Source organism: Melanotaenia boesemani, chromosome 7, assembly GCF_017639745.1.
Source record: "Melanotaenia boesemani isolate fMelBoe1 chromosome 7, fMelBoe1.pri, whole genome shotgun sequence".
NCBI classification, from domain to species: domain Eukaryota; kingdom Metazoa; phylum Chordata; class Actinopteri; order Atheriniformes; family Melanotaeniidae; genus Melanotaenia; species Melanotaenia boesemani.
The window spans coordinates 17,813,189-17,838,181 of NC_055688.1; the positions used below are offsets into that span (position 1 = coordinate 17,813,189).

General features: G+C 38.2%; 1 protein-coding gene across 7 annotated transcripts in view; it reads left to right on the forward strand.

Annotated features, from left to right (window-relative positions):
- The window catches only part of atp8a1 (ATPase phospholipid transporting 8A1), a 95,050-nt gene continuing 70,057 nt past the window's right edge, over positions 1 to 24,993 (forward strand). For 6 of the 7 annotated variants that reach the window (XM_041989935.1, XM_041989938.1, XM_041989941.1 and 3 more), the window contains exons 1-5: positions 1 to 398; positions 766 to 853; positions 16,681 to 16,795; positions 22,939 to 23,038; positions 24,591 to 24,689. In XM_041989935.1, the coding sequence (XP_041845869.1) occupies positions 772 to 853; positions 16,681 to 16,795; positions 22,939 to 23,038; positions 24,591 to 24,689 (396 nt within the window). In that variant the 5' untranslated portion in view covers positions 1 to 398; positions 766 to 771. The remainder of the gene's footprint in view (positions 399 to 765; positions 854 to 16,680; positions 16,796 to 22,938; positions 23,039 to 24,590; positions 24,690 to 24,993) is intronic. The other variant, XM_041989939.1, reaches the window with a different exon arrangement.

Below are 24,993 nucleotides of genomic sequence, written 5' to 3' on the forward strand. Positions count from 1 at the left end.
TCAGTTTATGGTAAATCCGTGTCCACTCCCGCTATACCCAAGCCGTCAAACGTTTTCTTATTTCGCCTTGTGGTACTGGGATGCTGTGGGGATCCGTGAGGCTACGGGCTCCTCACCATGCTTCTGTCACAGCAACCAAATGAAAGTTGGTTTTATCTCGCCTTAATCTGTCACTGGCAGTGAGCACGTAGCAGTCCAGCCCGCATGACAGAGGCTCCTCCGCTGAAATTCACCCGTTGTTTTGAAATTCTTTGACGGTTGAGAAGTAGCAGCCGCAGCAGCCAAAGGGTGCAGATAGAGCAAGCCCCGGCCGCTTGACAGGTGCCCTCGCCCGGCTCGGCGTGGAGAGATGCCACCCGTCCAGAGAACGATGTCTGATCTTCGTACCCGGGCAGAAGGTATGTCGAAACAATTTTAAATCGGTTTTATGTCTCTGAGAGCCTTTTGCAGTGTTTGCATCATTGTACGAGTATTTCCTTGTTAATGCAAAAAAGCCGACCTACAGCTTTCTGTTAGTGGAAAACTTGCTAGCTAGAGTTTTTTAATGGTTGCCAAACAAGCGTGAAGGCTTGGAAGTTTTACAAGAGTCTCCGGGAAAATAGCTCGTATGGACAATACACGACTTCTGTTTTTATGTATGTAATGTTAATATTAAAAAAAAAATCTACAATTAAAGGTAAGTATGTAACCATCATTACCTCAGCAGACATGGTTTCTAAGACTAATGCTGTGTTACTGATTTCTGCACCTTGAAACTGAAACTAGTTTAAGATGGACCTGACCCTGCTGAACCTAGCACCCATCAAGACTGAGGCAGCCATGTCCAGCCCCCTACCATCATCTGATAACACAGGTGAAGTTGATGTTAATTTACTGTAGCTACTGACAGCTGTTCGGGGACATGGCATCTACAACAGTGTGGGTCGGAGTCTGATTATACAGCTACTGTAACTCAGCTGGGACCCTCACTTCATCACTGCATGAGCAACTTTCTACTGCATTTCTGTTCTGTTTGCCAGAGAAGGAGGATGTGGACACATTACTCAGGTGATTCAAATGCTCAAAAGAGGATCTGTTTTCTTTAATGCTTTGAATAGTGCTTAGTAGATTTGGATTTTAAGGTGTGTTTGTTTATCCAGGAAAGCACCGAAGGCTGTGTGCATGCAGGCTTGCAACTGGCTGCAAGTGCACAGTCTATTGGAGTTTGTTTATGAAGTCTTTAAATCCCCCACGTCACTGTGTAATGGCTGACCCTGACCTCTGACCTCTCAGGACAGGGGCAGGATTTATCCACAGCAATTGGTATCATTTCCTATTATTTATGATGCTTGCTGCAGTTTCTGTTTCTGCCCACAGAAAATGTACTGTGCTTCTGCGGTTTGTAATTTTTATTTATTTATTTATTTTTTGCATGGCTCAGGTTTGATTTATAACAACAGGCCTAGTCTAATATCTCATTCTGACCTATTGCTGTTAAGTATATTATTTGGCCACTAAATAAAGTTGCCTGCTCTCTTAAAGTGAATATGGATATGCCTTCTTTTTTTAAATATATGCATTGTTATAATATGTATTGTTATTAATATATGTACTGCCTGTTAATTTTGTTGGGTAACTCATAATGTTGTAGATAAGGCAGTGTTTCTCCTGCCCCGCCCTCCCAAGAAGGTCAAAAACCCTACAATCATAGCAGATTTGTTTTCAGCTGCATGGCGCTGCTATAGGGACTTGTAGCTCTTGCATAATAGGAGCATTTCATCAAGTTCAAAGTTGTAAATATTGAATTCACAACATATCGGGGGGTTAAAGGGACTGTGAACGCAACTATGAATTTAGACCTTAATAATCTATGTTAATTGTTAAATGGGTGTAGATGTATTTTATCTATATTTGACAGCATCCCCAGTAGGTAGGTGTAACACATGAGTTACGTTACTGCTCAGGCCAAGAGCTCTCTATAACAGTTGGTCCCATGTCTTTAGGCCTTTTTGTTGTTAAATTATGAGACTCCAAAGGTCAGTTTTCAAAAGAGCCATGTTGAGAGTTCATACTGACATGTTATTCTCCAGATGAAGACATTTCCAATGTATTTAGTGAAAGCCAAAGTTTTAATGTTTTAATCTCATTGACAAAGACCTTCAATGCCCCTTTTTTCAGAGAGCACGTGCAAGACCTAGTATATAAAATTAGGCTTTTTTTTTTTTCCTTCAATATTAATAATATTATTCACCATCTAGGAAGTCATACACTTGAAACAAGGCCAAAAATGCTGGATTTAGGGTCAGCACACAGCCCAATGGGTCAAGGTTGGGTCATCACAGACTATCCTAAATGTACCCATCCATAGTCATTTCAACAACTCTCGAGAAGTAATGTGGGGGGAAAAAAAAGTTTTTTTGAAGTGAAATTAGAATGTAAGAACTATTTTCAGAAGGCAACAGAATTTAGTTTTTAAACTAGACATAAAACATTTTCAATATATGCTTGTGCATAAGTAATTAAATGATGCACCTCTGGGGTTTTAATTCAATGCACCAAGTCCAGTTTGATTTAATAAATGAAAGTAAAGCAGGTTTTGATGAGGGATGTGATCTATAAAGACTCGTATAATCAAATATTGATTATGATTTTGTAGTAATATGTTAATAATTGTAAAAACAAAAAAGAGAATGAAAACCTCCTTTATATTATTGAAATATACATAGAAAATAGACATAAACAAAGCCCATAAACTCCTAATACTGTGCCTGAGGGTTATTTAAAATGGAATGTAGCCCATTGTCGGCAGACGGGCAAAAACAGATTTGGAATATGCCATGCACGTAGCAACGTTCATACCAACCAGGGTAGCAAAAAAAGAAAAGACTGTGTTAGCTTTTGTATTCAATAATCAAAGTTTTAAGGTCCATTGGGAACGAGAAGCAGCATTTTCATTGTTGTTTTGATCAGTGTCACAGTTTAAATGCAAAATAATGCTGAGGATTTGAGGTCTAATGGCGGACTGGTATCCAGTTGGATGGGATTGGATAAATTATGACAGCCCACTGTCCCATGTGAATGGGCTGATAACCCCTGATTCAGTTGAGTGAGAACATCTGACTCTGGATCCTGTCCAACGCTTTTTGTTATTACCAATATTAGCGGTGATTTGATTATAGAAGGATAAAGTGATCTTTTCAGTGACATAAATGAAACCATCTAAGAGTCAGTGGATTTTTTTTCAAAATGATCTGATGGTGTAAAAACACACACAGCGACAGATGCATCAAGGAAAATATGTTTTATGAACCGTTCATGGATTATGTTGCAGCAGAATATAAGGCTAGTAATAATGGCCAAAATAACGACTGTCATATAGACTATCTACTGTTTTCCATAAGATTTCTGGAGAGTTTGACATTAAGCATCTTTCTCCCCTCCATGATTATAAATGATTTATTTCTTAAATAAGTCAAATAACCCATTGCTATGGCTGTAATTTTGAATTTCATACAGCTCCATTTTATGGTTTTTAAGTATATTTACCAATTTTTTTGAAAGAATGAAGCACTGTGTATACTATATACTGATCTACTTGTAAAGGTGTGCTACTAACCTGTTACACAGAGTGGTTTGTTCTATAGAACTACATGTAAAATCCTCTGTATGCACCTTTTGGTAAAGGAAATGCATATTCTAAGTAGATGGACGAAGTACATATCTGTCAAAATCTATATTGAGCCAGTGTCAACCAGTTTGCTCAACGACACTCTAACCAAGACAGCAGTCAGTAAATAGAAGCTGATGTAGTTAACAGTTGTCATGCGAACCATCTGGGATGATAAATTGCTCAGACTTGTATGTCTGAGCTGCAAATGAGGAGATTGAAGATGGAGATTACTACTTCTCCATGTTGGACTGCAGCTGGCGAAGGTAGCCATTGTTCAGCTCTCTAAAACAGGGCATGTATTTGCTTTTAATAACTTGCATGTTATTAAAAGCAAATTCCCCCCCAGTGGAATCCTCCAGTTACAGACATAGTACATAGGGTAGTGTGTGAACTGTTATGCCTGCAGAGAGATAGTGCTGCCTGCTTGAGCAAGAGGTCAAAAACCAAATATATTCTTGGCCTATGAAATGTGCTGTAAGCTAGAGGGCTGTTCTGACCAGAACCCGCAACACTTGGAAAACTGGTTCACGTGTGGCCATGCAAAGATCACTGAGGCTGTAGAGCAGAACAAGGCCACCACAAAGTCTGCTTGTGCTGAGATAGACCAGAGATAGAGAATTGATGACAGTGGAGGTAGGCTGTGTTCCTCACCACCATGGGTAATTCTGAAGACTATTCATGTTGCTAGAGTCCCTGGATATTTTTTTTTATAGGCCTGATAAAATCAAGTACCTTTCTTCTCGTCTTTCTCTATCTCTGTGTTAATGTTTTTAGAAATCTCCTTTGCAGTGGAAAATGAAAACCTCTGAGCTGCAACCTGCATGTTAAAAGTTTTGAAGAATGACATTGTGCATTATTCTTCCAGTCATGTTCTCTCAGTAAAAGTTTTAGAAAACATCTGCAGTGAGTTATGTTGTCAACATTTACAGAGACGTTCCTGTGTGTTGGTCTCTCCTTTAGGTTATAACCCACGTTTGGGTTTCCAATAGAAGCATTGTCTGAGTTTATTTATTTATTTATTGCAGGTCACAAAGGAGATTCATATCTTCTTGTTAAAAGTAGCTTGAGTTAGTGGTAGTTATGTGTGACTTGGTTTTATCATCTTATCTGTGCCCCTCAACAGAAATTTGGCGTTATTCCACAGAAGGTCATAAGCTGGTAGAAATTTAAATAATTAAATATTATAGATTTTCTCTAAAATTGTTGACAGATGCAGCTCCTGCAGCCAGAAGAGTGAACACATAAATTATGCAGCAGCTATTGCTGTCACACTAACTCCACTTTTTTTTAGGTTACTAAGAGCAAACAATTCAGCATTTCTTGTGCACACCCTCTTTTCCCTGTACTTCAGTGAAAATAAGAATCTTGTGATTTATTTTCAAACATCTTTCTGAATGGTAAATTTGTTCAACTCGTGCTTCTGGGTTGATGACCTATGATACTCTCACAGGACCAACTCTGCAGCCACCTGGTTCCACGTCTTTGTTCCTTATTTTGCTCAATTACTCCTGTACTGCAAGCACTTCTTTTGAATATTTTTTTTATGAGAGCCTAAGTACTCTCCCCACCCTTCAGTTTGATATTTTAATCACTACAGTGCATCAGGCAGGCTTCCATCTAGAAAGGGCAGCCCTCTTCCAGGCTTACCACCTAATCCATCAGCAGCCTGTCCATCAGCTCTCCATGCCACACTCCCAAAGTCTTGGTCACCATGTGCCACTCCACTCTGTCATTTTTCTTTGCTATGATGTTGAAACATCCAACATTGGCTAAATGTATTTTTAAAAATAACCTTATCTCATACACTTGGAATGAAGGTAAAGTCGGAAGCTATCAGCTTGTTAAGTGTGTGATGCTGTCTTTTCCAGCAGAGATAAAGGAAACCCTTATAATACTGATCTCTCCAGTACAAATTTCCATGATTGGTGGAAGGTGCTTGATACCTGCCTCCATTGTCTTGATGGTAAAGCTGATAGACAGAAGCCACACAAGGTGAGATTAGACAGATAGCAACAAGCATCCAGTTTACCATTTTATCTTGCATGCTTATCTGCAGACAGGGAAAATCCTCTCTCACAGTTTACACTAAAGATGGAAAAAGGAAGGTAAACCTGTCTAAGGATGAATCCACGTACAGACCAAATGCTTGTCTTTGTGCCAGCTGTATCACATAATAGGTGTTTTTTTTCCTACTCCAAACATACTGGTTCTGTGAGATGCAAAACAGCCTGCCTTTTCTTTAAGCACTGTACCTCTACCTTTCTGTCATTCTCAAGGTTTTTTTTTTTCAAGCACAAGTGAAGCAGGATGTTCCCCCTGTAGCATTTCAATAACACCAGCTAAGCCTCAGTCTGTCTGAATAGTGGTAACAGCATGGGGAGGGAGACTGGAGGGGGGGTAGATTGCTCCCTTCTGAAGAGATCCAGAGCTGCCCATGTGCCTGGCGGATCACTGGCTGATAATAATGTAGCACAAAAGCCCAACACGCCACTAAATCCCCTGTCTGGGGCCGCTGGTGTGTCATATCAAGTCCCCTTGGGCCTTTGCTCTATGTGCAGGCATGGGGCATCTCCTCTTCTTTATTTTCCACTTCATGTCCTGCCTTCATCACTAACCTGCAGCCAGTCTAATATGTGTCTCTTCGGATACTCAATTTCCCTCACCTCAGTGAGTCTTCTCTGTCTGCAAGGCAAACAAGGATGGGAGATGGGGAAGGTGCCTGTGAATGTGTCCAAAGAGACTGCTGCTAAGATAATATATCTATAGTTCTTCTAATGCAGAGACACAGAGGTTGTTTCAGTATTAGACAATAGGCATTGTTGTATTGACCTTTTAGAAACCCTTACAGCTTCTAAACATACATTGTGTATATGTAATAAACTGTACTTAGTTTGGGAAGATGAAGGAGCTCAGAAAACTATAAATGTCTGTTTTGCTATTACAACCAGATTAAGCAAGCAACGACTTCACTTATACATTAGCTAATTGTTTATGAAAGTAAGCTTGAGACTAATTGTGCTGCTCTGAGTTGAGAGGCTTTAATGTCTTAATGTCCTGAATTGTTGATTGAGTCTATGAACTATCCATCCCCTGGAGCTGATTGGATTCTCTAATCTGTTGGTAAGCTAAAGATCCTCAGAAATGTTTATGAGACGCTTTAGTTCACAAAATCATCTGGAAGGTCATTTTCAAGTATTTGGAAAAAAGGCAAAGAAGTAAAAACACAACACTTGATCTGATGAACAATCCATCTGTCACCATTGTGACAGACTAGCTTCAGTGAATCAGAGGGAGTACGTCCAGTTGGTAAATTCAAATTTTTTGCAAAGCCACTCATGTCAACAGCATGAAAGTGTTCAGTGTTGCTCTCCATTTCTGATAGAACTGATCTTTAGGAATGATTATTGTTTAACGACATCATACCTAAAACCATATGTAGATGCCAATACTGGGAGCCGATTGGTCTGTAAAAACTAAATTCAACAAAATGTTTCTTGGGGGCTGCTAAATGGATTCACTTTATGATCATGAGCTCCTGTATCTCATAAAATTGAGCCGCTTTCTAAGGTGAACAGTGATGCACAGATTATACTCCTTTACTAGTTGTACATTAAGTCAGTTGTCATATTATTTTCTAAAATAGATCATTTAAGACATTGAAATGAAGCTATCTATACTATATCTGGTATTCCATTATAGATTTTTCGGTGGTTTACATGTATGATGTGGACACACTTGGACACTGTGATCCTGCGTATGCCAGGAGGCAGTCAATATGCCTGTGTCACAGTGGGATGACGAGGTCAGATGGAGGTGTCAGCAGCCACTTCACAGGAAAGCTACACCATCAATGGTGTGGAAGATTACACTCTTGCTGTCCTTGAGCCCCCCCCACCCCACCCCCAAGAGAGTGAATTTTATGACCCTGATCCTGTCTTGGCTTGATTTATGCTCAACTAGGTCATAGTGCTGCTTCTATAGATAGCTGGCTTGGTCCAAAAACACATTTTACAGAAATGTAAACTGTTGTTTACATTTCTGTCAAGATGATTCTTAAACAGTTTTCTTAGAGAGTACCTGAAATTCTGAGTCATACTAAGTAAATATTAATCTAGAAGCAGTTCAGACATGGTGGATAACTAAAGGAACATTCATTGGAAGATATATTAAAAAAAGCTTAATCATAAATTTCCTATTTATAATTCCGTAATACATAGCAGATATTGGTCATATTCTGTAGATGGCGATGCTAACAAGACATGAAGTCACCCCATTCTCCTCCTGCAGTAAAAGCCATAGCTTAAATGATACTAAATAATGACCTACTCTCAAGATTGAGACCTATGGTTGATATGACGAGGATTGAATCCACATAATTGTTTCCTTTTATGGATTTAAGAAAGATGCATGTGTTGTATAAACGTGTAACTTGTAGCTTTGGCTGATAGAGATGCTGATTTTACTTATTTAACCGGCACATCAAATGTGATGCATCAGGCCAAATGGCATCCCTGAAAAACTGATGTGGATTAATTATCATCCTCAGTCATTTGGGTATTACAGCTATTTATAGACCGCATGTGATGGAAATGAGTGCATCTGTCCTTAAGTGTTTTGCCCCATATACATCTTGATCCTGAATTTTGGATGTTGATTATTTGCCTTTTATTTCTAAAAATTTCACTAAGTAAGCTTTTTTTTTTTTTTATCAGTTTGATCAATTAAATGGATATCCTGTAATTGTATCAATGAAAAAAATCCTAGAAAATACAATTGCTCATTGAACATTTGTATGATATATAAAATGTAAAGTTGTAATAAGAATTGTTTTGAAGACTTAGGTCAGTCTTTTCAACCACATAGTCATGCTTGACGCTGACCCTGAATGTTTGGTATGTTCATGCTTTTTACTTGATCCCTTAGTGTTTCGAGTTTCATTTGTTTTGCTGTCATGGCAGTGTACAAGACATCTCGTGCAGTCTGAATAAACAGTCATCTGTATTATGTATCTTTTGAGGTATGCCTTAAAAAAACGATTCAGTCAGGAAAAACAACCTAGCATACACAACTAATCTAACCTTATAACTGTTAGATATCCTAAGAATGAATGTGTGGTTGTCGGTAAATCACCTGTTAAAAAATGCTGATTTACAGAAGCTTTAGTACATTACTAAATATGCATTTTATTTTCGTTTATTTATTTGGAGCTTAATCAGACAAAGCTCTCAAAATTGAGTCTTGAAATGACTATATTACAGTTGAAGTGACTTACATTTGTGTTCTCATATATCCAGATAACAAAGGGCCCCTGTAAAGAATGAGGTGCAGCAGTTCAGAGCAGATTTTAGTTCTAAACGTTTGTCACAATTTCTGAGCACACTTGAAATTCTGTTTCAGATATGCAGTCAGATTTCACAGGCAGTCAGTAATGTCAGAAAGTACTCCTCACTAGGTTTTGAAATACCTGATTTATAGCCAGACACAAAAAAAAACTAAGAAACCTGAGCTTTCTGACCTTTTTCTTTTAGGTTGTTTGTTTTCTGCTAATTAGCATCTGTTAGCATGCTAACTAGCTATGCAAAGATCTTTTTAGTATTTTCATACTAACATGATTATTTTTAGCATGTTGGCAAGCTGAGGTCTACATTTTGCAAAGCCTCAGGACGCCACACAAAAAGAGCTCATACTTTTTTGTGTGTCAGAACATTAGTTGTATGCAGTTGATTTGGTCCTGATGAAGATGATAGCGTGACTGACATTTATATGGTCCATTTCCTGATTTCAGACCTTTGACTTGCATGCCATACGTCCTTGCCTTTGATCACTCAAAGTCACACACAGTGGAAAGGTTTCTCTTCCTCCAGATCCCTCGTTAAGCTCAACCAGGCCTGCCCTGTGATGTCACTGCAAGCCCCAGCTGCCTGTGTTGTCCCTGGACTGTCCGTCCCACTGTGGTCTGCCTGAGCCTATGAGGAGCCAGACAGAGCCACACAAGGAGGGGGATTAATTCTACAGCTGCCCTGTTGTTGTTGTGAGTGCTGGTTACAGCATTGTGATCTGATAAGCGACTTATGGATGTTGCTTAGATTGAGGCAGTATCTGCAGTCCTCTTCAGCCCTTCTTTCCATTCACAAATGGTTGTAACTAGGTAGGGGGCTTTCATCTTTAGGACTTTGATTCCCATGAATAGGCTGGCTGCTCAGTCTACTGAAATATTTATCTGGCATGAATGAATCATACAGAGATCCTTCTGTGGTGGCGATGAGCAGATATACATGGCACATCAGACTCACTTGGTCGTGAGATGAAGATGATTGACTGTAGAGCTGTTTAGGACTAATTTGAGACTTATAAAAATGGTAAACAACTTTAAGCAGCACTCTGATAATGCTGAAGTCTTCGTGCTTCCTTTTTAGCCACTTATTATCTGAAGATCTGTATTTGAAACATTTCCACAGAAGCAAAAGTCACTTGACAACCTTAAATATTTTCTATTTTGAGTGAAGCACAGTCACTGCTGCGGTTTAACTTCACTCTGTGGTTTGGCTGTGTTTCGTTCACTTGCATTGAATCAGCATCAGCAGCTCTAATCTACCTACCCCCACCTACCTTGTTATTATTGAATACATTTTGTGGGAGCCAGTTTCAGGCTAGGTCACATGCCTTTTCATTTACATTTTATTGACCAGCAATGTCTCAAGCTCATCAATTCTTGTTCTGTGTCTCAGTTACACTGGACTGAATGTGTTGTTCACTTGGGGGATTGATTGATGGGCTGACCTGAAGAATTATGGATTCATTTGGCTGATCATTTTGTGATCAAAGACGTTATAGGCACTGAGTGATAGAAATTATGATAAAATATAGCACTTACGTTTTTAATGATATTTTAATAACAGCTTTAGTCTTAGCCAAAGAGTGACAAAAACAACTGTGTGTGTTGTTTGATATTTAAACCTGACCGGTGGTCTGTGAGCTAAGCTTAGCTATCTGGTCATCATTGTTCCTGTCATTGCTGTCATTAGATCACTTTAATCTTTCTTCTGTTGACAGTCATATCAGGAATAATTATTCCACCCCCACCACCTCTGCATCTACTTAGCTAATCCATTATCATCCAAGGTCTCAGAAATCTGCAGATTTATTTTTTTCCCCTTTTTAAATCTTCTTGCATTGCTCAGTCCTACAGACACTGACACACTCACTAGAAATGAGTGTTAGAAGTTAGTTGCACCTAGTAATCATTGCTTTTTATTTTTTTATGACAAACTTTAACATGCTTTCGTTTAGTGCAAATGTGTTTGAACTGGGATTTGTCTTGCTTTATTGGGTCTCTGTAACATATAGCGCTCATTAAGCGCCACAAAGGCAGACAGGGGAAGACTAGCATGACTTGGCCAAGGCTTCTGGGCCCAGTTTTTCCCCACTGGGCACTTTGTCCAAAATACATACCCCCTTGTGACTATTGTTCCACCAGTCTGTCTGTTGGCTGACACAAGCAATAATCCTGACATCTGGCCTGCATCCAAACTCATTACGACACTTGGTGGCATTGATCCCTCCTCTAGAGGCTTCCCCTCTAGAGCTGTGTGCCACTGCTCTACTCCCACTGAGCTTTATTTGGCTCTTTGAACCTCCTTCTCTTCTTTTCCCATGCTTCTCTTTTTTTATTGGCCTGCTAGTGTGGCTAATGTGGTGGTTCAGTTTACTATAAGGCAGGTGAAGACGTAAGCCCACATTTTCTAGTGTCTTCATTCTCATTCAATGTAGTTGAGCTGTGACAAGACTGCAGTTAATGCAATTAGTGCAGAGAAAATCCACAGTGTCCACAAGGGAATATTTAGAGGACTGAGACATCTGTGGCAGTGGCTCAGTACATTATCCACAGTTTGTTAGGAACTGAGGACATGAGCTGGATATAGGAAGATCTCAGAAAAGCCCATGAAGAGTAAGCTGAGAAAACGCTACTTTAGTGATCTTCACCATCCATCTCTCAAACCCAACATGTCTTGTGACTGAAACTTTGCTCGGTTACCTTTATTTATCCAGGTCAGCTGGCAATGTTGTAATGACAAGCAAAAATCTTTGTCCACTGTTGCAGGATCTTAAACCCTGCTGACCACTTTCTGACTTTAGCTTTCCTTTTTGCTTTTAAATCCAATTAAAGTGTTCAACATGTAGCCTTTAATTGGATCAGGTGAGCAAGAATAGTTGCTGCCACAGAAGCATGGCCAGCACCTAGTAAACCTAAGCAGCATCCCACTTTGGCCAAAAGATTATAAAATAGCCTCACTATCAGCTAGCTGTACTTAAAACTTGACCTGATATCTGAAGAACAAACTGGGAATTCAGTCATTGTTGCTTTTTGTTTTATCAGAAAATCTACACAAAAACCACCAAGTTAAATTGTGAAACTTGGGAATATGAGCAATGATAAAGAAGATCAGATCCCACTGAATTTGGTGAAACTCAGCTTCACTTTTGTTAAAACTGCAAGCATAGATGGATGATATGCTTTCTCTGAGTATCTGATAGTTTGTCAGCAGAATTACTTATACATTTATGCACCAATTTGCATAAAAATTTTACCAGAGGTGGGGCTTGGAGCTGGTACATTTTACTAAATGCAGCATCAGCAAAACAAAATACTTACCATGCATAAATGTACATGTAGTAGGTGGCACACCCATGTTTGAAAGAAGTACTGCTGACAAACATGAGTAACCGTAAACACCAAATAACCAACTTGGTTAATTTATTTTGTGAATTTTCTGTCTGCTTAATTTCTGATAATCAAATGTAGGCCTTGCAGAATATCCTCCCAAAAATGTACTTAAAATGTTTAAATAAGTGTCAACTGTACAATACATAAGGTAAAATATTGAATATTTTACTTGGACTTTGTGTACAGTCTCTTGTGTTAATGCTGCTAAAAAGAGGGAAGAAAGAGGCAAAGTTAAACCTGAACCGTACCAACTGCAACTGGTGCATTGCAGCACCTGGCCTACCCCACCACATAGTGTCATGCTGCGAAGGCTCATTCCGAACACAGAAACGGCATCAATCACATCTGCTCAGCCAGCTCCACTGGCCTGCTACTCACACAACCCCTATGCTGCAGTCACTTTCTAAAGCAGTCCTGAGTTTTTTCTTGTCATGATAAAAGTTAATTCCATGATTGGCCAAGCTGCTGTAAGATTTAATCCCTACACTGACTTTGTTGTAAATGTTCTTTCATTTGCAAAACGAGATCTTGGGTATATGGCTGGTATTGTTGACTGTCCATTGGGTAGAAGTTTGGAGTATTACATAAACACTAGCTATACAGTGCTTCAGAAAAGAAAGAAAAGAAAAAAACAGATATCAGAATATCAAATATGCATATGTGCATGAAAATAATTGCCTGATAAGATTAACTTTAAATGACAAAAATGTATCAGCAGCAGTTTCCATTTTCAGTCCAGACTTGGTGAGCTAACCCCCCTTTGAGTCAGTGTCCTTTCCTTCACCTTTACTCAGTGCTGTTATTCTTTGCTAACCACCTGTCATCACTGTGTTACCTGGGGGTACTTTTGGCTCCAAATTCTGTTAATTTTGGGAAGAGGAGGATAGGCCCTCTGACAAACAACTAAACAGGTTAGGTTACCTCCTCGAGGAAAAGCCATTAAACCAAAAAGGCTGTGTAGGATTAGGGGATCAACTCTTCAAGAATATTATGCAATGTCGTGATGAGACTTTGCTGCTTAGGCTTTATAATATTTTTCTGTTTCTGACTATATAGGAGAAGACGTTAAAATTGTGAAATAAATGCATTATTTTAAAGCTCTGTTAGCTTGTGCAAAGATAGTCTCTGACTGTTTGATCCTTGTAGTGCAAAAAATACTAAACTAGATAAACTTCAACCACTGCTGTAAATTCCTTTTTTTCACACGACTTGGGAACAAATCAAGTAAACAATAGAACAAATAAGCTAGCTAATATGGTCTAGTTTTTTGAAAAAAATTCATTACAAACATTTAAAATATTAACTTTAAATGTTTTTGTCTATAGTCTACGTTAATAGGATTCAAATCTGACTGAAAGCCAGAGCGGGATCAGTCAGTGGCAGCTTCGTGCGATTATTTTTAAGTCTGGTTATGAAGCAAAGGCGAACATCTCCGCTCTGGCTGCAGCTGGGTAGCAGCGTGCGAGGACCAAGCCTCTTGTAAGCGCTTTTGGGTGGGGGAGGGGCCTGTGGCGGCCGGTGCTCATTGAGAAGTCATGTCAGTCTCTGATGATACCAGAAAATGCTTTTTTTGTCTTTTTTTAAAGAGTTGCTGGAGAAGTCCGAAAACTCGCTAAATATATCGCAAAGTTGACAACACTGTAAACAGCGGGCCCACCAGGTAGGTGCTGTAGGGGGAGGGGCTGCCCACTGCAATGCCTGTTGAAAACGGGTAGAGGCGGCTGGTCCTTTCCATGAACCAGCAGATGCCAAAGTGGCATATAAGTAGCAATACCCATGCTAATAAATATCTGACTACACACAAAATTTTTAGTATCGATAAGTATTTGAGATTTTTTTTTAAACTGAACTCTGATCAGTTGTCAACTACTTCATATTGTGTACACAGTGTCTAAATGGCTTCTGTTGAACAGGAATGTTTCCCTCCCAAGTAATATGCAGTGGTCTTAATTCTCCAGTTGCTGTGTAAATTCATCATTTTGCCACCACGCTAATCCAATAAACCACAGCTGATCTGACATTTTGCATAACAGGGTCAGGATAAGCAACCTGTGTTTCCCCCAAATGACCATGGGGGGGGGGGGGTTACTTATTTTTAGCTCCAGAGCACATGATGAGAGAAACTATAAGGTGAAGATGTTTGGCAGTTACTCCTCAGTAATCCTTTATGCAAAGCCAAGTGGATCATTAAAACAACAAGAGCTGTAATTTAAGGTTTGTGGTTTGTGTAACGTGAGTAAGACAGTGGTAACTGTAAAGTGAGAAAAAGAAAGCAAAGAGCAGTGAAAGTGGCAAGCTTGACTTTGAAGACTGTCAGTCCTCTACTTTGTTTTCTTGACATGACATGAAATAAATACGGCATACCTGGGCTAGGGTTGCAGCTGGGCTATATCCTGCTGCGTCTCCGGTTACAGTATCCCATATCTTTGCAATTTTGTAGTTGATGGTTCAAGAAGCCATCTTTCCCTCATGAGTAGCCTCCTTGATGTTTTAACAGTGTGGTTTACTATGTTTGTAATTGTGGAAGCTATGTTTTTTCTGCTTTACTTTGTATTGCCTAATACAACAACCATTACAGGTTACCAAAGGCCATGCAGCAACCTCTGGATCACATGTATGCAACATGATAGTCACTTGTTGACTTTAGAGTTTTGCACTGTTGCTCTCTTGGCAGTGCATCAGGCAATAATCTAGACGTATCATTTAAAACATAAGCATAGAGAAGCATGAACCCCAAGAAAAAACAAAAAAAGACTAAATAATCCCTGTGAAATCTCAATTTTAGGTTTAATTGTAGGTTTATAGAAGTGTTTTTCAGTCTGTGTGCATTAAGTTAATGCGATACATGAACTGCTGTTACTATAGAAGGGCAGCTGTAAACCAGGCTAAATATGAATTTTATTACTAATTAGTCAGTTATTTGTTTAATAAAATGTCTGAAAATGCTGAAAAACAGCAGATAAACACTTTTGCCTAAAAAGATTACGTCTTGAAGATATGGAGTGTCTTCAAAATAAGAACTTCTAGGTGCTATGTTTTTTTGTTTTTTTTTTCTTTTGGTAAATGGTATTTTTCTTTTTAAATCTCAACTTAAGGTTAAGCATGAAATTTCATGGGATCATCTAAATTCAGTTGTGTGGGGGAAATGCTTTCTGTATATAAGGGGTATAAGGAGAAAGAAGTAATGCTGCACAAATATGTTGGACCAAACCTTGTGTTTCAGTTTGCACCGGTAAGGTATGATACTTCCTCATTCAGAGTTTACATTTGTACTAACTTTGCTAGTCATAATTACCATTCTTTTCTGCGCCAAGCAGTTTCAAGCATGAGTCTTAGGGTTTTGAATGCATGATGCAGCACCATTTCTTCATCCTGCACCTGAATGGCCTAACTGCACTGTGCTGCGAAACCGTGCTTAGGGGCTGAGAAAGAAATGTGCAAAATTTCGATTGGTCCCTTGTGAATCAAAAATAATTAGCATAATGCGTTGCATACATAAGCATCTCTGAGACCCACATGCGGCTCTGTTCATGCCAAACTGATGTTGATTCAGCCAGCCGAGCTCCATCCCACTTTTTGAACTCAGTGGGTGCAGAGCAGTGCCTTGTGTTTCCAGAGATGGAGGAGATTGAGAAAGTTTTATCCACCCATGCAGACGGTTTTTCAGCACAGAATGGTTGCTTTTGCCAATCCTACTTTTATTTACAATTTGATTTAAAATTGAGTAAAAGAAATTAAGACCAACATAAGAATGAATAAATTCTCAGTATCTGTCTTGTTGTGGTGTCTAGACACCAGTCTACAGTAGCTGATCTGCAGATAAGTTCTGTAGACTCTTGCTTGCAGGATGTTATTCTGCATAGGAAATTCCAAGCTTTAATCATCCACTTCCAGCAACAAATTCATGGAATAGTTATTGGGCAGCAACTTATATGCAAGTGTTTAAATGCATAGAACTACAAACATTTATTGTCAGTTTTTTTGGTGTAGTTTTTCTTCTTTCTTTATTCTGTAGCATAGCTATGTTCATACAAACTTTAATTTTGTATGTTGTTTTGTTCTAAATGTATCTGAATAAGTCATATGCTTTTTAACTAAGGCTTCCAAAGCATTAAAAGTGAGCTAAACTCTCATCAATGCAAGAGTTACTGAATTATCTCTTCCAAACTCCAAAGATTGATTTGGATACCTTTAGATACAAGATACAAGACTTCAAAACACCTTTTTATCTTACTTGTGTTTGTGCTCAAGGCAGTGTAATTTTTTTTTAACTTTAAACTTCAATGTCTTTTCTTGCATGCTGCAGGATATGAAAAGACAGAGGATACATCAGAGAAGACATCGTTGGCTGATCAAGAAGATGCCCGACTGATATACCTCAACCAGCCACAGTTCTCAAAGTTTTGCAGCAATCGAATCACGTAAGGAGATCATTTATAAAATGTCCTGAATTTGATGAGAAATATCAGTACAGATTCTGAACTGATGAATTTGTGAGAGTTCTTTTTTTCCCTCTCTTTTTATGTTTTTTAAGGATTAAGTTTATATAGTGTTTAAAAACTCTACCAGATCAACTACTTGCACCGACATGGAATTTGTGCACTGGGCAGTTTTTCTGCTGGGAGACAAGATGACACCCACTTACAATGCTGTGATTGTAGATGCTAAGAAGAACAACTGACAAAATCAGCATTGTTCTTCGCTGATCTCAGGAAGCAGCAGTTGGCCAGATATGTGCTGTGAGATGTACAACAGAATTCTTACACAGTGAGATCTCTGTACAGCTAACAAGGACAAACCCTAGTGTTTCCTTTTCAGAGCGATGCTTCTTAAGATTAAATCTGCTGGTTTTCATACTTAAAGTTGTATTCTCTAAAGGATTTTCCTTTCCAATGAATTGTTGCTGTTTTTGACTTGGAATTTGCAATCCTGGGGCCTTAAAAGCTTTTCATAGTGGCTTGCAGTGTAACATGCATTAACCTTCAAAGCCACAAGCAAAACGGTCAAATTAAGGCAAGCACTGACTGCTCAGACTCTACTGAAATGACAGCATTGTAAGAATTTCTCAGTCTTGGGGGCATTTTGAGTTTTGGAAGTTATTCTCCAACATACATTTTAGGAGAAATTCTCATACACTAGGAATTACCTGATACTTTGAGTGCTTCCTCTCCTATAGGGTGTTTCAGCTATAAATGTTTTCAACCTTGTTGCAGTGACTTTTGAATACATGCACAATGTCTGAACCCATCACATTTGCACATTCAGCCAAAATGAATTCTTAGCTCTATATTATTTAATAAATACCTACAGTATTTGGATCACCTGCTCTGCATTATTGCAGATGTTCCAGAGCAACCTTTTTATCCAGTTGAGACAAGTTTGTCTCTTGGAGGAGTGCAACATTTTTGCATTAAAGGTCAGGATTGTTCAGGCAAGCCGTCAAGGATTATTACTATTAGCATTCCTGCTGCATGAGCAACCTCAGATATGTACAGTAAGCACTTGCATAGAAACACATGTAAACTGAGCAGGAATAGTACATTAAGAAAAAACAAAGCCTTGCACTAGGTTATTGCATTTGATTAGGTCAGTTTCATGTATTAGTGGGACAAATTAATGATTCAAATAGCACAGAAATGCGAAGAGTATGTATTATTGTTTTTCTCCTTTAAATTGCTCAAGTGTAAAAAAAAATAAAAAATAGGTGACGTTTACCTTATTTAGTTGTTTTCTAAGATTGTCACACCTCAGGAAATGCATTGTTAACATATAGTTGTTATATAGTCAGTGAAGTGAATAATGCTTGATGTTAGTGGTGAAGTATGAATTGATGATGATGATGAATTAGCTTTTGTTGAAATCTTTTTTTTTTCTTTATATATTATTTTTTGTGGTGTTGAATACCAAATCATGGCCGAATATTTGGCTCAGGCTTTGAAGTATCAGACTGTTGCCTGCTTTGAAGATCCAGTTTGTTCAACAGGACTCGTTGCCCTCTTAAAGTGACCTACAGAGACTCTCACAGGGGCAGGGTCTCTGATAAATAATGAATCTAATCTTACAGTCAGATAGAAAATACTGGCACGTGTTCTTTGTCTACCCACTGTTGTATGTCCTAAATGACAGGCATCGTAGTTGTGCTGTTTTGTGCAAGAGCTGCTGTGGATTGTTTATTCGGCTAGACTGGTTGGTGGGAGATCTGGTTGTACTGTAAAGATGATTAATCACAGAGACGTTGACAGTCTGTCCTTTGGCAAACAAGAGTGGCTCTGCAAATCATCTAACTGCTGAGCATCCTTTCAATCCTGCTTGTGTGGAAAGCATTGGACAATTGAATTATGAATGAACACAGTCATGGGAAGAAATGCACAATGACCCATGTACACAAAAAAAATGCTATAATTGTCTTGGTTGTGTATCGCCATTGGCCTTACCTAACAACAAAATCGGCTACACATTTCATTGAGTGTTACACACATTCCTCCAATGGGTAGATTTTTACCTAAGATCTGAGTGCCTTTCTAAAACTCCATACCAGTGTCAAATACCAAGCTGTGCATGTGATATCCAGCATGTCTGTTGCACTGCAGCTTCAATGCATAGTTACAGTTAAACAGACAGATGTGCACTTATAAAGGGATGTGTGCTGTTCTGTGCAGTACGTATAAGTAAGTAAGTTAATATTTATTTATATAGCACATTTTAAGATAATCATAAAGTACGTTAAAGCTGTCTGTGCTGTTTGTTTAGCAAAAAGACAGTACGGTTCATTTAACACACTTCTGAACACCTTCCATGAAAGTGCTCCTTTCTTATTCTTAAATGAATGGTATGTCAGTGTTAAGTTGCTTTACAATAAAAAAAAAACACATTTCTCTAAAAATGATCGTTGGGTGACGACACAGCAAATGTGCTTGGTCAACTATTATTCAAGACCACTTTTAAATGGTTGCCAGCAGTCTGGCTTATTGAAAGTAAAATATTGAGAAAGGAGAAGTTGCTTAAGAATTTTGCACAGTACTATATATTACTGCTCCAACTTCCAATTTATCTAACTCTTTAATCATTCCATAGAAATGACACATGTACTGTTATATTACTGACCTTTAAATATAATATAGATAATATTCCCTTTTTTTATTCATTTATTTTTAATTTAAGCTTTATTTATGCAGGTGATCCCATTTAGAACCAATGTCTCATTTTCAAGAGAGAGCTGTTTCAGGTAAAATTTATAGACAACAGGCTTCTAATCTGCAAAAATGGTGACATTGGTTAATGTAATTATATCTTTTGGGTACACTTTCTGGCCTATAGTAGGCAGATGTTTATCAGGAAACTACTTGGCAGCATCAGGAAGGGAGAAATCATGTTTTTATTGCTGACATAAAAGAGATCGTTGCTTCCCCCCCAACAATGGCAATAAGGTTTTCTCTGTGTGCTGATGGACATGAGGGGAAAGTCGGATTTAAAGAATGGCTGTAATGATGAGATGGACTGTTAAAATAAATGGGCTGCTGCTCTCACAATTCCTACAAATGAGTATAGTAACTATGCAGCAACACAGCACATGAAAGAGTCCCATGAGCTCTGAAACAGAAGCACATCAATATTTTAAGACAAATTATCGACAGTAAATCAAGTCAGACAAACTGTCCAGTGCATTGGATGGTTGCCTTCCAAGCAAAACTGTGTTATCAATCATGTTAAGTGGGAAACAAACACACAACTGTTCTTCATATAGTTAAAATGTATATTAGCTTCTAAAATAGAAACGTGATGTGCTGAACAAAATTAATTTTTTTTCAAAGATAATCATTCTCTCATCAGTTGTTTGACCTTTTTTTTGTCTCTGTTTTTGACATTGTTATGTTAGAAGAGATATGATATGTCTAACAGTTGAAGGACGGAGAGTAGTATGTCATATTATGTGCAGTTGTAAAACAAAAGTGCATCCATTTTCAGTTCTACAGTTTTAGGACATAATATCAAATTATTTGGAGAGTGTTAGATCATAAGATTATGTAAAAACAGTAATACATGGGAAATTCCTCCATATAAACCAAACCGATATGTTTTTCTATATGCTATCTGCTAGAACTAGGAAGTTCTGGATAAAGTGGTTCTCTTGTTTCATTTTTTATTTATTGTGAGTGTGCCGACAGGAAATAAAAGACAAGATCTATAATTGTCGATTAAGGATAGTTATCTTGCCCTGCATCAGCAGTGGAAGTAATTCACTGATGTACAAGTAACTACAGGTTAAAAAATGGTATGTTTCGCAGTTTACATTCTGGAGGCAAGAAAATAAGCAGTCAACAGCAAGAAAAAGATGTAAAAGAATGTATTGGACGAGAGCAATGACGAAGCTATGGCTTTCAGGCAGTGAGCATCAGAACTTTCCTGCCACCATATCTATGTCCAAGTAACAGACTGGTGGTATGCATTAGCACTTATGTGTTTAATACCCAGTACAGTCACCTTTTTGAACATGTGAAAGCACTTGTGATGGTGTTATGGGCTTTGGATAATCTATTCGAAATTTAGTAAATGTACTCAGCTGTCATCCTGAACATGAGATGAATTTACTCTTTATTGAATTAATTAAGAAAAGAATACCTGATCTTCTGTATTATAGCGCTACATGCTATTAGGAAAACAGGCAATGATGACATAGCTGTAAAAAACAACTTCCTCTATGCAGCCATCACTTATAGACCTGGGCCTGTCTTACTATGTCAGTTCAAAATATATAGTAATAACAGGCCTGCCATTTATTCCAGTCCAACCAGGCTTCTGTGTTTCTTTTACACATTACACATTTTATGTTGCTTTAATGATAAAGTATGCATACACAGTATTGTGCAGCCCCACTGTCCAAAAAACATTTAATAATTTCTACAGCACTGGATATGATTTGCATACAGAGTCACGCACTCAGAGACATTTTTACTTCATTTCCTTGTGCCCACATAATTCACCCAACCTGTTTGTTAGCCTTTTTACTTAATGACAATGGCTGAGTTATCTACAGTGACAATTGTTTGGGAAATTAAAGCCACTCCTCAGAAGACATAAATGAAGTGAGACTGGTAACCCAACACTTCTCTTTTTGTGTGTTTATTATGAGGATCTTATGAGGAAGTGTCTCTAACAAAATCCAAACTTGACAATGAGTAAAGGCTGATGAAGACAGTACTAGTCATACAGTCTTGAGACATAGGCACGGTTTGCATGGTTTTTGAGAGTTTATAGCACAAGACAGACTGGACGGAGCAAGAGACATAAACAACAGCTGCAATTTAAGACATGAATTAACAGCCATTGCAACCTTCTTTGCTTCACAGAAAATGATGCACAAATTAATTTAAGGATTAAACTCTTACTAAGTCCTTGTTTTTTATGGTGTCAGTGACTCATTGTGATGCTTACACATCAAAACTTAGATCAGGATCTAGCATTATCTTAGTTGTGACGTTTGTTTCCTCATAACCGTCCTTCCTTTTTGTTATGTTTTTGTTTGTCACATTACATGGAAATGTCTCAGTGCTTATTTTTTAAGTGAACCTTCCCAGATTCAGAAAAAGGCTAATATTCATGTGCCTCCAATGCTTTTTTTTTCTTTAAATAGACCATCGTTAGGTAAATGTTACAGGGTGAGCTCTATGAATTGTTGTACATAAGTTCAGATTATGTTGAATTAGTTATTTCATGAATGCATGAAAAATAAAGAATGTAAAACTCAAATAATTCTATACACAAATGCCACTAAATTCATGGAACTGAAGTTATTTATCCATAAAAACCTCTTTTAGTCTGCTTTTAATTTCCTCCTGTGACATATCATTGGAGTTGGAGGTAATTTGAAGTAAAAAGATTTAGTGATTGGTGATATTTCTACACCAAAATTCAACAATAAAGTTGAGCTATGAGTATGTAGCCATTAAACATGAAGCCTGAATGGTGTGAGTTTTGTTCCCTCAGGTGATAACAAGAGTTTAGCAGCATTACTGTTTTTGAACTCCACATGTTTGGTTGCCTTTAGATGAGTTTGAGGTTATGCTGATATTATACTTGTATTTGTCTGAAAGCTTTTGCTCAAGCGTGAGTATGCCAAAACATTGCCAGTGGCTTGGCATGCAACATAGTTCATATCTTCTTTCAAAGTGGCTGTTCTGACTGCCCCCTTTAATGCTGCTGTAAATCAAACAACTGAAGGCCTGACTGTGGGGCTGTTGAAAGCTCCTCACCAACAATCCCACAGCAGCACGTGCAACATGGCTCACATCTGAAAGGAAGGCTTTACTTCCCCTCTGCCAGCTTCTGTTGTCCCTCTAATTATTCTTTATGGTTAGAATTCAGAAGTCACTGCTGTTTGTCATACTCGCACACACACAACACAATAAAAGGAGGGGGAATTAGTCCCTGCAATGAAACGGTAACTTGGTTTGCTTTATCTGTTGACGTACTATCACATTTAATGACTTACTTTTTCTCTTTTTCTTTATTTTTGTCTCCTGTTTCTCCACTTATTGCCGTGTTCCCTGCTTGATTTGGTCTTCAGCACAGCCAAATATAATGTCCTCACCTTTCTTCCTCGATTCCTCTACTCGCAATTCAGGAGGGCAGCAAATGCTTTCTTTCTCTTTATTGCACTCTTGCAGGTAAGATGTGTTGCTTTGGATGCTTTTGTAAATTTGGCCAGGTTGCCATAAATTTACTGTTGCTGATGTGTTTTTTTTCCACTGTTTGACCTAGACATCACTGTCCAGAAAGTCATGTCTGTAATTTCATATGCACATAGATGAGCTCACACACACTCAGACCCAGTAATTTATATATATCCTGAATACATAATACTACTGCATGTGTGCTTACTTGAAAAGGGAACCAGTTTTACCTACGTGATCAATACTCTAGTACTAACATTACATCTCTTATTTGAAATATCTGCTCCTGTGTTACTGGCTGTTTTTTGATCCCTCATTGTACCCAATGACTACACTTTAAAACAACATTGTGCTTTAAATGTTGGACGACATGCAAGTTGGATCTACAAACAGCGAAATCAAGTTAATAGTAAAATCTTATTTGAAATTTTTTTCTGATGGACAGATTGTTTTATACTCTCCTGATAATCACCTGTGGTTATAGCCCAACAGTAGCCACACATCCCAGACATGGCAGAACAAAGGCTCTTTATGTCTATGGAAGTTTAGAATTGCTTGCCTGCAGATAGTCAGCTAAACCTTAAGCTTAATCAGGCAATTATCACATGATTTAAAGAAGCAGAAATCAGGTTTTCAAAGCTTACCAGTGGAGAACAGATTCCACAGACTTCAGCTTTGTCTTTATATGTGAGCTGACAGACTATCCTACATTAATGAGAGCTCAGATGATGGGAAATGACTCTATCCAGTGTCCTTTGAAAACCAGCCAGTGTGAATCTTCATTACCTGCTCTGTCAATGTTGCGACCTTGAATAAAACATCTATGTAGATGGGAGCAACATGAGATCTATTTCATCCAAGTTTCCCTACAGCAGTGTAACAATGGTTGTTTCCTTTGGTCCTGGCTCAGTAATGCTGCTGTTTAACCTTTTAAAGCTTACAGTTCTGATTTTAAAATGTCCACATTTAAATGTTGAATGGACTTTCTTTTTGTTTAGATTGTGTTGAAAGTATGCAAATGCATGTATTGTAGGCTTCCATCAGAAAGTGCAGAAGTCAGTCAGCAGTTTATATTTGCAGCCAAATCTTATATCTCTTGGGTTGCTCTGTTAACTACTGTATTTTCAGGCGTTCATTTTTTTCCTTGTGACTGGCTGGGATTCTCTTGGACTAAACATAACATAAAACGTCCATACACTACATTGTAAGTGTAAATATTCTTTCCCAGAAACACATCAGTTGGGTTTTCGTTTGCGTTTTTTTGTCAGAACAACACCTTCACTGATTCCACTTGTAATGTAGAAAACAATGTCAAGATCTTAATTTTAACTCAAGTAAAAAATAATTACAATATTGTACAAAATTTTTTTTAACAGTCTCACATCCGTGTACCTTTTTACTGGGTGTTAGTAAATGAATTGTCTGTATGAATGGGACTGTGGTGTACAGTGTTACTTTAACCTCCAAACATGTTTGGAAGCTGCTTTTCAGAAAAAAATAACATTGCTAAGATTTGACTTAACTTGCCCACATATTGTGTCTTCAGCAAATCCCAGATGTGTCTCCTACTGGTCGCTGGACCACACTGGTGCCGCTGCTCTTCATCCTTGTTGTGGCTGCTGTCAAGGAGATAATAGAAGATCTGGTAAGAAAAGTACTCACCAAGGTTGTTGGTTACTTTGTTCATGCATTACATTTAAAAAGGAACAGTTTGGTCTCTCGTTTTTTAGTGAAAGTAATAGATTATTTCCAGACTTTTCTTGTTTTTTAGATTTGAATTTATGCCAGGTCATATAGTTTGCAAAAGTGTTGATAACACTGTTAATTTATATCATTTCAAAACCACCATGACTGCAATGACCACACAGTCAGCAGCTACCAAAAGGCAGTCAACATAGTTTTAAAGGCCAATTTTGCATTTGCTTTTAAAACCACCTTTACATTCTTTT